General features: G+C 40.6%; 1 protein-coding gene across 3 annotated transcripts in view; it reads right to left on the bottom strand.

Annotated features, from left to right (window-relative positions):
- Window positions 1–16,491, bottom strand: part of LOC139631791 (roundabout homolog 2) — a 52,182-nt gene extending 35,691 nt beyond the window's left edge. For all 3 annotated transcript variants that reach the window (XM_071496339.1, XM_071496341.1, XM_071496340.1), the window contains exons 1-2: window positions 15,940–16,491; window positions 6,014–6,340 (exon numbers count right to left, since the gene is read on the bottom strand). In XM_071496339.1, the coding sequence (XP_071352440.1) occupies window positions 6,014–6,340; window positions 15,940–15,994 (382 nt within the window). In that variant the 5' untranslated portion in view covers window positions 15,995–16,491. The remainder of the gene's footprint in view (window positions 1–6,013; window positions 6,341–15,939) is intronic.
- Between the last annotated feature and the right edge of the window lie 149 nt (window positions 16,492–16,640).

Raw genomic sequence — 16,640 nt, 5'->3', positions numbered from 1 at the left:
ATTGTTCTTTTATTTCGGAGAGCAGTAAACCCGTTAGGGAGGTGGTCTAATCCCATTGCCATGATACTGCCCTGTCACAGCTAATGGAGGCTTTGCCTACAGAGAAGAGAGATTGCTTTAATCCATCCATTGTCTGATTGTGTTGATGGAAGATGAGAAGTGACTCCAGGGCAAATGGTCTTTATGAGAAACTTTTGGCCATAAATTCCTCCACTTTCCAAAATGTGATGATGTTTCAATTACAAACAGACAATGCAAGAGGACAACACATGCATTATTAGTAAGGCTTGACAGGGCTCATATAAACCATAGCTGTGACGCTTTGCACAATTGCAGTGTGAAATTTAGGCTGACAATTATTATTCACTCAAGAAACAACTACACTAAATCATATTCATCAGGGATGATGTATATCTGCAGATTCCCTCCAGTGGAAAGAGAACATAGAGCAGAAGAAGCCAAGAAACAAGCTGGAACCAGAACTTTGATTCCTTCGTAATCCCCCATCAGGAATAAGAGGAACATCTGGCTCTAAAGCCTTTTAAGCAAGTTTTATTTTTTATTTGTCCTACTTTATTCTAATCCCGCCACACCATGTGACTGTCTCCTCACTGAGACGGGCAGACATTCACGAATTTAAAAGACAGTTCTACTGTTTTCCCCCCATCTTTGTTATCTTTAAAAGCAAAAAAAAAAAAACAGAGGAGGAATGGAGGAATAGATTTCATTCCACTCCTACTGTCTCATTATTCTGGTTTTTCAACAGCCAGGCAAGTCAGCTGATCACTGGCAGCTTGGAGTAAAGAAGGGAGAGAAAAAGACAGAATAATGATTGCTGCTGGCATATCCGAGCGAAGCAAGCTCCTAACCATGAGGTAGTCCAGAGGAAAGAGACAGCGGGTATACAAAAAACCTAACTTGTGGACCTCAGGGTGCTTGCAACGAGCATTTAACCATAAAAAACCAAATCACTTCAGTTGCGAATAGGCATTAAATCAGGACTGACTGTACTGAACTGAGAAATCTCTCTAAGTTTTTGAATCCTTTTGAGGAATCATGTTTTCACACAAACCACTATGACTCAGAGGTGAAGTCAGCATTTGTCTCAGCTATATTTTCTTCTATCATTTTAGATACAAAGACATTTCCACCTTATTCTTAATCCTATAAGGTACCGTGCCTGAATTATGGATTGCATGTCCCGTTATTCCTTTCACTTAACTGCTCTTTGCTACAGGTGTCTTCCCTTTGCTTAGAGCTTTTTGAGAAACACAACCTGTTCCACCCTGAATGGGATACCATGGCCATACCTTCCACTACAGAAGGACAGGAGGACCACCTGAAGAAGTGGCCTTGGAGAGTAGCTATGTGGCTATGTTACATATATACAAATATTCAACATGGCTATCTCAACATAATTGACCAGTGATGAATTGATAAAGAAGAAATGTAAAAATGTTTCCAGCTTCTCATATATGATGGATTGTAGTTATTCTTTGTGACTTAATATTTCTAGGTTTTGGACTGTTGTTGGACAAATAAAGCTAAATTAAAATTGGGGCTTAATCGTTGGTGTGTCGCAAATAAACCAAAAACAAAAAGGGATTGTTGTAAGCAATGGTTAAGTTTACATTGACTACCAAAATTCAATTCAATTCAATTCAATTTTATTTGTATAGCGCCAAATCATAATATACATTATCTCAAGGCACTTTACAGGGTAAGGTCAAGACCTTACTTTGTTACAGAAAAAAACCCAACAGTTCCCACAACGAGCAAGAAGACAAAAACAACTGACTCGGTGCTATGTCTGCTTTTAACTCAGACAAGGTTGTGCTTTAACATCACACGTCCAACCTTATTACGTCCTGATGAGATTGCACATTGCTTCCTCGTCAGTGGCAGCAGATTCACCGTGATGACATTAAGGTGTTACAGTTGGTGTTTCCACATCATTCATTTCCCAAAAAGCCCTAAGTGAAGGTAAGATGTGTAGCCAAACACTAAAGTTGGAACTTGTTTCTCCAGTTCTACGTGTATATTAATATGGGTGTTGACATGTAAGTTTCTTTTAGAAAGTGGCATTGTGTTTAGGAAAACACACTGTAAAGAAAATGAAATGGAAATCCATTTTGGTGTGAACAACTCACTGTGTCTGTAAAACAAAAGCGAGAATTTGCTTTTATCAAAACGACGGGATGATGACAAGGTGGACAACGATATTAAGTGCCTTGAAAGAGGAATTTATTGTCCTCTGCTGATCGTAGTGGAACTAAGCTGAAATGTACACCCAAACTCTTCCCAATAGGATGTTGGATCAACAACCCATGTCCACACTATGTTTAGATTTGGGTGGTGTGCAGATTGGCTCCTCTTTTTGTGGGACAGGCACATAATGAAACACTAGGTCCAGACAGGTGCACATTTATTTACAGAGGTTACCTGTGAAGTTTCAGCTCTGCTATCTCTTATGTAAAACATAATGTCTTGTCTGTGAACAAGCCTGGAATCACCTTAACATGCGATGTAGAGCTGTATCCTGAATCTTAGTTCACCCTGTTACCTGGTTAACTGTGAACTGGGCTGTAAAGCTGTGAGAGCAATGTGACTCACAGGCCACACAGGTTTACAGAGACGTGTATCTCCACAGATGCAATTCTAGCTTAACATGTATAGAGTGAGTGAAGAGCAAGCCTGTAGGGACACTGCAGAGAAAACTCTTAGTCATGCAGCACAGCACAATACATTATGCATCATTCACTGACAATTAATGAGTAATTAATGTGGTTAAAACCAGGTTAGTGCCTGCGTCCTACTCAGAGCTGTACTAACAGTTGAACAGATGCATTGGTATTAATTACTGCTCAGTGGGGGCTTAAAGCTCTTCCTCCTCCCACCTGTTGCCCCCCCCCCCCCCCCCCCCCCCCCCCCCACACACACACACACGCACACACACACACACACACGTTTCTGCAAGACCACCAGCTTAAAACTGCCCCTTTGCCCCCTCATTAACACTGCACAGTCCCCCACCTCCCTGCCAGAGCTAATTGGGTCACTATTCACCCCACAGTCAGCACAACCTCACACAGAGGGGAGGGGGAGTCTGAGACCATCACCATGCTGTCTTAGCATATGCCCTCACTGGCCGGAGGCAGTGAGATTAGAACAAAACAGGCACTTATTAATACTGTTAGTCACTCAGTGCCTGCAGGTGAATCATCCTTCTACCGATATGACTGTACTGTAATCTGCAACTTCATGCAAAGCACAATTTCATTATCAACAATTTCACGTGACAGTATCTTGTCCCAGCTCGGATATTTGCATTAGTTGCAGCTGCATATGGTTCCCAATATACAGTATATCTGGGGAGGCTGTCCCTATTTTTGGACATGAGCTACAGATGAGGTCAGTCAGCCATGAGCACTTACACACACTGTCAGTAAGCAAGCCTCAATATGGTGGAAGATAAGACCGTGCTCAATTTGCTGTTATGTGTTTTTTTTAACGAGGACAATTCGACCTTGCTAATCTGTAATGCTCTCCTCCTAATCAACCCACTGACTAATCCATTTCCTCATGCCAAAGTGAGCTACAGTTCAGCCCAGGGCCGAACCACACTGGCACAATTAGGAAGGAAGGAAGACAATGGCACGTGTCCTGGACCAAGGAGGGAGAATAATAGACACGGTTCCTAGTGGGAGCTTTTTACCTCAGTGCGCTCACCAGGATATGAGAAGACACATAATCCCCTGCTGTACACTTCAGCAACATGTCTATACAAAGAAAAGACAGCTATACATGCTATGCTCACTCACACGATCTTGTTGGAACATACAGAGAGGTGTGGTGGTCTCAGTCAGACACTAAATTGTAAAAATACTCATATATATATTGATAGTTTAGATTGTAAAAATTCAGAAAATAGCAGGGAAAAAGCAGGAAACCTGAAACATGTAGTATTAAATAATTATCAATCTCTTTTCCAATTATTCAATAAATCGTTTCAGATGTATTCGTATTTACTGTTAAAGTATCATATTATGCAAGATCTTCATATGTTTTGTATACAAAAATCTTCAATTGTCATTTGCCCTAATCTAATTTGCTAAAACTTTGTCTCAAGTTGATGAGTAGATTTAACTATAGCATACTCGGAGCATTACTGTATCTTGTTGTCTTAATTCAGGCATGGACATTAGCAAACATGGCTGAGAAATGTTTCAGTGTTTTAGTGAATAATCTTAATAAACAAGAAAATGTCCCCATTGTATCATTAGTAATGTGGACATGAGTGTCAAGCAGGTAGAACCTATTTGTCAACCTGGGTGTTTTTTCTTCATTAGTCATGAAATCACTTTACTCCCCACCTCCATTATAAAGATCTGAGAAACTCAGACTCTGGCAACAAAGATAGCGATTAGGACAAGAAACACAGGCCTCCTACAGCTTTCCAAAACACTTCAGTTTAATAGAAATCATCTCAAGCACTTGTTTTTGAGTCTGACTGAAAGCAAACACTGAATACAGCTGTGATGGTGAACTGCAGAGCACAGTGGATCCACTATAACACAAAGAGTGTTTCAGTTTCTTCTGTTCAGTGAAACTGAAGTTTTGGACATGATTCAGTACCAATCTATTGCTAGTCCATATGCAAGTAGATTTACCACATGTCTACCATACGTTCATCATCTTTATGAACGTTAACATGCAGTCAGGCATGATGTGGCACTGAAAACAGAGTGATTATTATTGGTAGCAGAAACATTTAATTTTATTACAACAATGACCAAAAAAAGTATTGAATGTGAATTGGTCATATCATGGCAGATACCCAATCCACTTACTATGGGGACCTGTACCTATCTGATCAGTGCATTCTTAAGTTGAATGCAGTCATGACCAATACTTACTGTATATTGGACTAAAATATAAGAACAGACACCCAGAATTTTACTTTGTTGTATGAAAACAACTTTATAGTTTACTTCATGTTGCTGCTCATACAAGCAGTAACCTCCAAGGTTTGATAAAGGGAGCCAACATTGAAGTGCCGAAAACTGCAGTTCGTCAAACAGCCACTTGAGGCTGGCTCCAAAGACCCCAATGTTAAAATGCCCAACTTTACAGCAGAAATAAACATGTTTACAGCCTGGCACAAAAAACGGTTTTGATCTCTACAGCTAATTTCCCCCTTCATCACAACTGTACGAGGGGTGAATTTTCATTTCACTCTTTAAACTTTATTAAGGCTTTTATTAAGTTACACATAATTGAGAGCCCGTTGCTTTGACTGACAGGTGGGCGCCACAAACCGGCCACAAACCGGCCACAAACCGGCGTGCACCGAAGTCTCGGCTCCACACACACCCAACCTCTTTGCCCATTTTTCAATTAGGCGGTCCCTGCCAAGATGGCAACAGCAAAGTAGCCCACTCTGAGCTTCAAAACTGCTCTTTTTCTTCAACCTATGGGTGATGTTACTGACACTACCTCCATATTTATTTACAGTCTATGATTTCATATCACACCTACACTAAACATATATTATTTCCATATTCATGACCTTTAAGGTCCTCAAAAAAGTTGTTCATGGTGACTGGGCTGACTCTTCTAAAGCTGCAATTAAAAACCTAATACAAGAAAACAAAGGACCAAAGGACAAAATCCATTCAGTTGTTGTTGCAGTAACCTGAAAGTAGGAACAAATCCACAGACCAGCACTTATTACTGAATTAATCTCCACCAACACCACTATCTTTTTTTTAGGGTTGCTTCCTACAGTTTAGTTGTTTCATGTCATTATTTTTAAGCACAGCCAACTCTCCAGTGGACCTCCATAAATCTGCTAAAAGATCTGGGACACAGGCTGAAGCATCTGTATACTGTACATGCACTGCATCAATATAATATGTATAGTGCAAAAGAATGCACACACACACACACACACATACACAAACACACACACACACACACTTTTAGAACAGTGATCAATAACAGAGATCCTTACTTGCAACTTCCAGTGAAGCATTACGACTAATGGCCTCTCCCAGGTAGTTGCGGGCCACACAGGTGTAGATTCCTTCGTCTGGTTTGCTCCGTCGTCCATGTACGATGCGCAGGAAGAAGAGGGAGCCGCTGGGCAGGAGCATGCGATGAGAACGGGGGTCATCTTTGTCGGTCTCCACCCGCTCACCATCCTTATACCACTCAATACTGGGAGTGGGTCGGCCCTCCGCCTTGCAGTTGAGGGTGGCAGGCTCCCCCTTGGAGACAATCAAATCCGAGGGGTCCTCCACTATCCGAGGCATGCTGTCCTCAAACCGTGCCCGGGACCCTGTAAGGTGGAGATGTGGACAGATGTCATCTATGATGCTGACCAGCTACCATTCATGAACACGCATAACCTCTTTGTGATAGTGCAGACAGCAAGAATAGAAAGGAAAAGAATAGAAATAGAATATTTGACAGGCAAGAATATTTTTCTCTGGGGTTGCCGGACAAAGACATGGACAGTGTGTTGGGTAAATTTGTGTTGAGTGAAGCAGTGAATCATGTGTAATCGCTCTTTGAAGGTTAACTGTGTATTCCATGCAAAACATCACATAGTCCAGCAACAATCTGTAATACCCATTTGTTTCCTTGATATCCTGCAAAAAGCAAAACACAGTGGTTGCTGTTGCTTTCTGCTGAAGAGTGCAGCAGAGTATTTTCACAAAAGACGCCACCTGTACCAAGGATGCAATCACGCATGTGATGTTGTAATGGCCAATCTCTGTGTCAATCAGGACTGTTGCAGAGGCAGAGATGATAGCTGATGGAAAGGTGGGAATAAGACAGGCAGACCTGTGCATTAAGGGGAGAGAGACCCAAGCTGAGAGAATGAGTGAGGCAGAGAGATATAGATAACTCCCATATCCTTCTCTCTGGGGATCCATTACTATCTTCCCTTGACTGTGAGGGAAAGGCACACTGCTTCAAGACCTTAAGGTAAGCTTTTAGAGCAAGACCAAATGTCTCTAACAATGTGTTACAGTTAGAAAAATGAATAATTCAAAATGCCGCGGCTTTTAGTTTGGTTCTGAGGGACAGATGGTCTCGCCTGCACTCTCTCGAAAAAAAAAAAAAAAAAGGAAAGGAAATGAAATGGTCACTGTGCCACTGATTATTATGCTGCTCTGTCTGAGGCATTATTTTCAGCACATAAGACTGCATGAAAGTCCTCCATTATCATTGGAGAGGAGCAGCCAGGAGTAACCTAATGACACACATGTTGCTGTTACATTATACTTAAATCGGAGGCATCGGGATAAACCCTCACTTTTCAGCCATAAGCAGATTTATGTCTTTTCATGAACTGATTTGATCCCCGCGGGCCAGGAGTCGCCATCATGGCATAAACCTGAAGTAAACATCTAAAGAGCAATATGAGCGCTCTCAGCTAACACCCCGGGGTCACAAACCAGGACACTAATGCAGGATGTGGATGAATACTAATCAAGCTGTTAAAATGTGCCACAGCACCTCCTGTTAGTGCTGATGTAAAAACACGCCTTGTGTACAGAAAGAGAACCACAAGTAAACTGTAAATCATTTCATGCTATGTGTCTGTGGGTTGATATCATAATGTACTGTCTTTGGATTATATTTCATCTCATCTGTGGTATCTGTGTGGAGTGCATATTGATACATCTGACTGTTCGTCCACAGGAAAATTATTTTGATTTTGAAGAAGTGTCTCTACAGTCCAGGGATGTCCTGGTGGTGAACCGTGTTTTTAAAGCACGCAAAGGATTCGCGATCCCAACTCGTGTAATGCAGTTACATCACAGTGAGCGTCCATCTTCTTCAATCATAACTGGATTTCACCACATAAACAAACACTGAGAGAGAGTTGACCTCTTAAAAGAACCACTCCAGTGGCACAGTATTGTAAGACACAAATAAAAAAACTAAATGGTCAAAATGAATGCAGCAGAGGCCAAGACATCTTGACTTTTAGTTTCTAGTCAGCTCCTGGATCACATCATATGGGACTGATGGTAGAAAGAGAAAGATGTTAAGGACTTGCGAAGATTCACATCATTATCAACGACAACTCAAGACAGTTGTGAAGGTTAAGTAACACTATGTGATACCAATATGGCCCGATGAATTTGGGTTTTATTGCTTTGAAAGATGGAACCCAACCAAGTTGTTTTTGTGCCTAAACCTTTACCATACCATTGTCACAATATGAAACTGATGTTTATTTATTCAACAGTGATTATTAACAGTCTAAATGTGGCATATCCTATAATTGAGGAATCACTCAAACTGTGGGTTGTATCAGAGGGTTGGGGCAACGACGTTGTTGGAAAACGTCCCACAGTTTTTACAACTGGAAAGTGTTTATTACAGTAAATTCAATATGTCATGAAAACACTACAGCTTAGGTTTCTAACACAGCATAATAAAGTTATAAATGTGGATATGTGATATGTGAAATGTGGTATATAAACTGAACAGGAGTGCTCCTCATGTCAGGTAGACTCTTAGTTAATTTGAACATTTTATGTTCGTGTGTGTGATGACTGTGTGCATTTGTATATTTTTCAAACTTCTAAGAATCACACTTAAATGCTCTAAATACAGATTTAAGAGTAAAAAAAGATTTTAGCTTAGTTAAAAAAAGACACATTTATGAAGTGACTTCCTCCCACTTACAGCCTATGCTTACAGTGAGTGTAAAAGGAACTTTTAAAAGCATCTCCCGTATTGTACATCCTTTAAAAGAAATCCTTCCACTTTGTTCAGTGTTATTCTGCAACAACACATATGATTCTAATTTTTTCTCTAAGTTCATTTTATTTGTGGTCATATTGCTTCAGCTAGTGTGTTATTCTTAACTTAACTCTTTAACTTTGCGCATAGGAGTAAAAGCGAAGAATGTTTTACTTTTATATTTCAAGCCTAAAGATTTTACTTACATACATAACTAATTAATATAGTATAGAACCAGTTGCAGATCTGTGTTAGGATTTTTTGTTCTTTACTAATCATTGTACATTCAAACGGCTCTGTCACGAGAGAACTGCATTCATACTACCTGCATTGTTTAAAGCAGTTCTTTCTCTCTGATAGTTATTGATTATTCTGACCAACTCCTTTCTGTGGTCCCCAAACCACAGAAGCAAATGGAAAAATAAACTTGTTATGCTAGGGACTCTTTTTCATACTGACTCACAGGAACACAGGCTGAGCTCAGAGGTTACCTCATCACTTCAACCACACAATAAAACCATCAATCTGCCATTAACAACATCATTAACAATTGACAATGAGCTATTTTATTTCTGTTATTATACACATTTGTGGAGGCTCTTTGTTTTGTAACGTTCCCTATCCAGTGTTTATGAAAAATTCAGCTACTCTATGGTCGTCACATACTCTGAGGTCGTGGCTGCTTGGAGCTGGTCTGAACAGCATAAATGTCACCATGACAATTTCCTGGGTATTCATTTTATATATTGTGTGTGAGAGATGCCTTGGTAAAAATGAAGAGTGATAATATTTAATAACTTCAACTACGCGGACACAGTTGAGAATTGGAAGTGTATTAGAAACAGTTTTGGTCACTGGGGATTATTAATGAAAATTAATGGGCACTTATTACAGCTCCAACTATCACGCGGGAGAATCGATGCGGTGCCATGCTGTTGTATTACGGAGAAAATAGTCTTGTCAAAAAACAGAAAAGCAAACAGCTTCAGGTGGCCAAAGTGACAAGCAACAACCCCTCTTCTGTGACACGTGTGCAATCAGTAAAAAGTCTTAGCCACCTTGAGCACGACAGCAACACATTTTCTTTGTGAGAAGGAATATTTTCACAATAACGTTTGCTTCATGACAGGAAGATTGTGGTGCAGCGGTTGAAAGCACCTTTCAGCAAAAAGAAACTCTGTCAGCCCCCTGTCTGTGACATGGAAAAAATAAACATCACAGGCCGTAATGGGGACCTCCAAGAAGGTATGTTTTCAGCCGCATCATAAACACAACCCATTAGAGCCCACAGTGGCTCCTCAGAGATATCCAACTGCACATGGGAATTTTGAGTGCGCCTAGATTTGTGTGAAAATTATTAATCTGGGGCATTCTGGTGTGAAATGATTTTCACATTTACAAGGGATGAACAAGCATGGGAGGACATCGGCTACTGATGTCGTAGTAGTAGAGTTTCAGAACGAATTACATGAACACAGGAAGAGATGTTCCACAAACTAGTGCTTCAGTTAATTTAAGCGGTTGTTTCGGTTCACAGGATTCACAGCTTTCTGCGATATGTTGTAACAAGTTACACAAAGAATATCTTCAATTTACTGTCCATTCAACTTTATGAAAGTGTTATTTTAGAGACTTCAGAATAATGAGATTAATGTCTAACTACTTCGAGTGGCTTCTGTGCAGCAAGTAAAACATAAAACCAGTGAATTACAATGAACAAATATAGCTAGATGTGTTAAAATATACATATATATGTCAGATATCAGCTCAACAACCTCAGCACTGCACTGTTCAACACATTTTTCAACAAATCATTGTTAAACCCCCATTAGTTACTGAGCAGACAAATAAGTTAAACCCTTTTAGACGCATCTTCTAGAAACCTCACAGACCTTCAACACAAGAGGCAAAACAGAACTGAGATAATCCATAAGCGTGAATGGCAGTCAACCTTGAGCTGTCGTCAAATATGGTGGGGACTTTGTGAATGAGAGTGTGCAGGCTGCATGCAAGGTTATCTTGCTGTAGAATACTCTCAAAGCTATCCTGTGTACAAATGAGTGTGTCTGGCCGAGAGGCAGAGGCGCTTTTCAGAGAGAAATACAGTACATTTAATTCTGCTCCACTTCTACTCATTTGATACACGTTTCCATTCTTTTCCCTCTGTTACTCGGTAGTGTTACTTTTTTGAATGTTGTTTTCCCTTCCAGTGTTTATGGATCCTTTTCTTTCATTACAAGGCCTACATGTCGATCACTGTCTAGATTTCAGGTGCTCTTGTTAAGACACAATTCTCCAGTTGATATATAAATTGATGTGTGTACATATATTTCCTTGTTTGTATAAATGAATTTGGAGTAATGTGATTATTAGACTTTTTTCCATTCTTAGACTGTCTTTAATATGTATTTTTTTTTATTTATAGTATATTTTAAAGAGCTCATTGACTCTACAGTTACTGATCTTTTGGCCACTTGGGGTGCAGTTGACACAAGTTGTAAATACAACATTGACATGACATCAAATTTTAAGTTGATATGGCAAACATGCCACCATGCAGTTGCAATCATTTATTTTGAAAATCTAAGTCCAATAAATTATTCTCTTTTAGCTCTGTTTTTGGTCTCCACCATCTCCTAAGGGAAATATCTGATTCTTCAGCTGCTAAATACTCCACTGTGGTCACCAGCCTGTTGTTGACTGTCTGTCTGCTGTTTGGTGCTGAGCAGATAGTGTCCAGTTGGTTTTTAGAGCTTTTTTGTTGAAAACAACTGCATTCTGCTGCCAAAAAGCAATTCTACGAGAGGAGTGAGAATGATCCAAACAGTAAAGTCTTGGACCTGGAAGCAAAACAATGAGCTGAAACTCAAAACTTGCTACAACTACAAGGATCCCTTTTCATGTTGTTACGTTATTGTCATTGCTGTTACAAAAATATAGATCATAGCTTCTTTAAATTGTATGCACACCAAGAAGTGCTGGTGTCTTTTTGATTGGTGTTTTTACCAGGTACAAGCCTATAATGAATGTATGGTGACATACTGTGTGTCTACAGGAACTCCGTCATTATGGTCTGAGGACTGAAACATTGTGAGAAGAGTCCGTGATGAACAGTGTGCCAGATTCTTTGTTTTCTTTTCAGTGGTATTAACAGAATTAGAGCTGCAGACTCATTATGATCTGATCATGTGTGTATGGTCGATTAGATGTGGCAATTGTCATGATTGCATCTGATCTGTGAGAATTTCTCCATTTAGTCACAACGCGAATGAAAAAAAAAATCCACAGAAAGCAAGCAACCACAGTCAAATGAAAGCCCATTAGTGCCGCACGCAGCTCTGATAGACAAGTTATTGCATTGGTACTAATTGCAAACTGACACACGCCCACATGCTTGCTCATGGCATCTCCTACATTTCTGCCTCATCTAACACACAGAGTTAGCAGGGTAAAAGCTGAAGGGGTGATGAAGATCACGTCTTGAAAAACCCTGTTGATTCAGGCTATATTTGGCGTTTCTTGGCTCCTAGCTGTTGCATTCCATGACGGGGGCCGCTTTCATTAATTAGTATTTACAAATATTAACCCTGCATCCTCCCCGGGGGCAGTAGTGTACTGCTGTCAAGCAAATGTGTGAAAACAACAAAGCCACAGAGGGGCGTCGTGTTTTGCTTCAGATCTCAGTGCCTTTTAGTGACAGCCAGACTCATACCTGGACCTGTCTGCGCTCTCACAGCTTGATATCTGCTGAGAAACACAACTATCTACCTGCTCAGAGAAAGCTCAGAGACTAGCTTGTTCCTCATGCTCTCACTTTACAAGTGAGACAGCAGCAGCAGCCGGCTGGCAGCTTGTCTGTAGGGCTGTTTGCTGAGATTTACTTGTGTCTTTTTCGATTTTAATTCATTAACATACTTAAAAAGGCCAAAAGCATCCAAGGAGCTCTTGTGACACTGCCAAGTAATCTCTGCAGGAGGGCGATAACATGCCACAGGAAACTAAATTTCAAAGCAGAGAAGTCAGGTTTTATTTTCTTTCTGGCATCAATCTGGCCTTTTGAAACCTTTGTTTGGCAACTGTCCTCCTCGCCTCTCGTCTAATTTCTAAATGATGTCATCAGCGACCGTACCAGAAGTGGGACATCATCGACATCCGGCAACATGACTCAAGCCTGCAGCACATCAGACGACTAACCAGGTTCTGAAGCGGTTTCATCATCCATGGTCATTTCATCAGGAGGGACTGCGAGAGGCTTTAGTCAGCCTTCAGCCATATTTGTCACAAAGTAATGAGCAGGAGACTGAGTGGACACAAATCACCAGCTAAAGGTTGTTTAGCATCAATTAGTTCCACAGCTGAATGCAGCTCAAGATAACTGAAATTTCAATGAGATATGTTAGGGTCTAGACTGATGGCATATTAATTGAGATTTGGTACGTGTGTGTGTGTGTGTGTGTGTGTGTGTGTGTGTGTGTGTGTGTATAAGAGAGAGAGAGAGAGAGAGAGAGAGAGAGAGAGAGGGGGCGGCTATGTTAAATTGAATGCAGCTTTTGAAGGTGACTGTTTTCTGCTACAGTCACACAGAGGTTTGACACACCACAACAAACAAAACTCTCACATTTTGTATTTTATATAAACACTACTGAATAAAATCTACAAGTGAGCATTTGTCTCCAAACAGCTCCCACGGAGGTCATGAAGCCTCTTTGAATCCTCTTCTCTCAAGTATTTTTATGAAAAGGCACATCACCCTATGGGATTGAGCGGTATAATCGAGGTGGGAATGAGAGGAAATACTCACCCCAGATAAACAGATGTAGGCAGATGCTGTGGGTGTTGAAAGTACCTTTAACATTGAGAGGTTTAGTTTAGTTTAATTTATCAACTACAGCTTTGCAGGAGCTATTTTTCCTGGGGTTCATATAAGAGACTTTACATATTGACAGGTTTAACCAGTACAACATAACACATGACATTACAAGATAAACAGGACGACGCCTAGAGCACGCACACAGACGAGACAAGCTCCTACCAATTCAATAATCAGAATATAAGAAATTGTTTCATGTCAGTGTAAAAACACATTTCAAGCCATACTACAGTTCTGTGTTCAAACATAATCAAAAGACATGAAAATTGTCCATTTCACTCCCGTTATTCCAACGCATCAAAACTAATACTACGGTCCTTCAGTTCAATTATCAAAAAACTCCAGTAATCAATACCATAATCAAACATATGAAATAGTCTATTTCACTCCAGTGTTTCCAACACATTTTAAATTATACTGTAATAAGGTCTGTATTCAAAATAATAATCCAAATACATGAAAACAGTCAGTTTCACTTCAATATTTCCAGCCCAGGGACCACGGGGCTCAGGACTTATAATGACAAATAGTTGATCATTGAAGAAGATGTACAATAGAGAGAGACCAGTGACTTGACTGGACCAGTATATTAGTTGATATTAGTTTACTGCAGATATGTTGGTATTAGTGTATATGCTGGCTCACTTACAGAAAATTGCGGCGCAGAAATGTCGAACATAAGATACATTTATTTTGCAACTGCAAAATGTCCCTCACAATATAAATCTTAATCACGACTCTTAAAGCTGGTAAAGCTCACCCTAGCTCTACCAGGTATTTTAGGATCTTTCAGCTCATTGTTTTGGTTTTCCTCCCCACTGCTTTAATGTTTTGGTTCACTCTCACTTCCCTCTAAAAACACACTCTACGCAGCCTGCCCAGCACAAACTAGCAGACAGACAAAGTCAGCATGTCAGTCGTGAACGTAGCAGAACATTTAGCAGCTAATAAGCCAGAAATTTCACCCAGGAGATGGTGGAGACCAAAAAAAAAGCTGAAAAGAGACTGAATTTTGGAATTCAATTCGCCAGATAGCAAGACACACAACTGCAAACGAATGCTAATGGTTTGCTGGATTTGTGTTTGGTGTGGACTGGTGCATTCTTGAGGAGTAACAAACACGAGTGCATTTCCTTCCTTGTAAAACATTTGAAAAGTCTTTTTTTTTTTAGAAATATTACATAACTCACACTGTGTTTACTTGCTAGTCGTCTCCTTTTTCACTGCCTTTGTTGGCGAGTTAATCCCACCAACTCTTAATCAGCGGTAGCATGAGAGGAACCACTAGTGCGACAGAAATCACACCACCACTTAGACCTACTAATGCACAATACAAACATAACCCACGATTAATAAAGAGGTTAAAAACTCTACACAGTACCTTTAACCCAAAATGTTGAGAATACTGTGTGCTTTAAATTATTTCATAGCCAATATATTGATTTTAGATTTTTAATACGCTACTAAATATTAGTATCTGCATTGCATGTTCAATTTAATGTGCTACAATGAAACATGCCATTCAGACCTTAAATGCATCAAAAACTACAATATACTGATTTTTTTTTTTTTTCACGTTAGAAATGTGTGTCAATTAATCTGAGAATGGAAACAAAAACCCATCTGCAATCTATGTATGAATTCTTTTTCTGAGCCCTGATTGTTTGGGCTCTGGATTAAGGTTTGGAAATTTAAACTGTTATTAGAGCAATGGTTAAAATCAGTAATCCTGCTCTCAATAGTAATCACAAATGAGCTTTTAAAAGCGTTTCTAATAGCATGTGTGCATCTCCACAGACATTTTTGGAGGGTGGGGGCTTGTCAGCCAACCACACTGTCCGTGAGAGTTTCTGAGCTTTAGGTGAGAGCTGAATGGTTTTACTTTTGCCCCAGTGAAGCCTCGTTTGACCTCCTCTGCTGCCTAAAGGCCTCCCTGTGTGACCACCATTAGAGCCCACTGAGATCAAAAAAAAAATGTGCATCTTCTTGGCATTCAGTGGTATTTAAACATTACAAATGAATGCATGTGTGGCATTTCCCAAATATCGTTTCTTGTTGTTTGTTTGAAGGACGCGTTCACTTTCCACAGCTGTCAGGGAAACTGTGTCTGAAATCCAGCTGAACAACACTTACACCCATCTGAAAAACACGACGAGAGCAGGGAAATACACCGGGAGGCAGCCACGCCATATGCCCTTTACGCGCGTGTGTGTGTGTGTGTGAGAGAGAGAGAGAGAGAGAGAGAGAGAGAGGAGCCACCTTTAAAAAAAAGACATTTCTCCTTATTCAAATTCATATTTTACCTGAAGCGATGGCGATGAATGAGACAGTCACAAGTAGTAAATTTCCAAAGTTCATCTCCACTCTCTCCCGGTGTCGGATCCCCTGTCGTCTGCGGTCCACTCACTGTCAGGTTATCAATTAAAATCAGACCCCCGGTCACAAAACAGCGCCCAGGTCTGGCCAGAGAGCAGGTACAAACTGCAGCCCGAGCCTCAGCTGGAATGATTCAAGCGAGCAAAATCACCCCGAAAAAACTTTGATGTCACTCCCAGAAACCCATGACAGCAGCAGGATCAGCGGCAGCACCGCCCCGGAGAAACCTAATAACAAAACTCAGCAGCATCACTTCTTCGTCCCCGCATGGTCACACACTCACACACACACACACACACACACTTCTTTCTGAGATGCCCCGCTGCTGGAGGAGACAAAAAAAAAAGAGGTTTAACTATAAATCATAAATAAAATAATTCTCCTCTCTCTGCTCCAGGTTGCAGTTTGCGCTGCCCGAGCCGAGCCGAGCCGAGCCGAGCTGCGCACTCCCTGCTATCCGCAACAAATCCTCGCCAAGCTCCAGGAGTCAGTGTTTTAAAGAGACAGACACGACATCTGCGCCCTGTGTGTGTCCTTAGTTCATCTCTGTGGGATGAGATAAAACTTAAACCGAGAGGGTTTCCTCTGGATTAGAGTTATAACGGGGTGAGAGCTGGGACAGGAGTTA

Source organism: Trachinotus anak, unplaced genomic scaffold (assembly GCF_046630095.1).
Source record: "Trachinotus anak isolate AG129_WGS33_773 ecotype Australia unplaced genomic scaffold, CSIRO_AGI_Tana_v1 ptg000014l, whole genome shotgun sequence".
Taxonomy (NCBI): Eukaryota; Metazoa; Chordata; class Actinopteri; order Carangiformes; family Carangidae; genus Trachinotus; species Trachinotus anak.
This window is presented reverse-complemented; position numbering and strand designations above follow the sequence as displayed.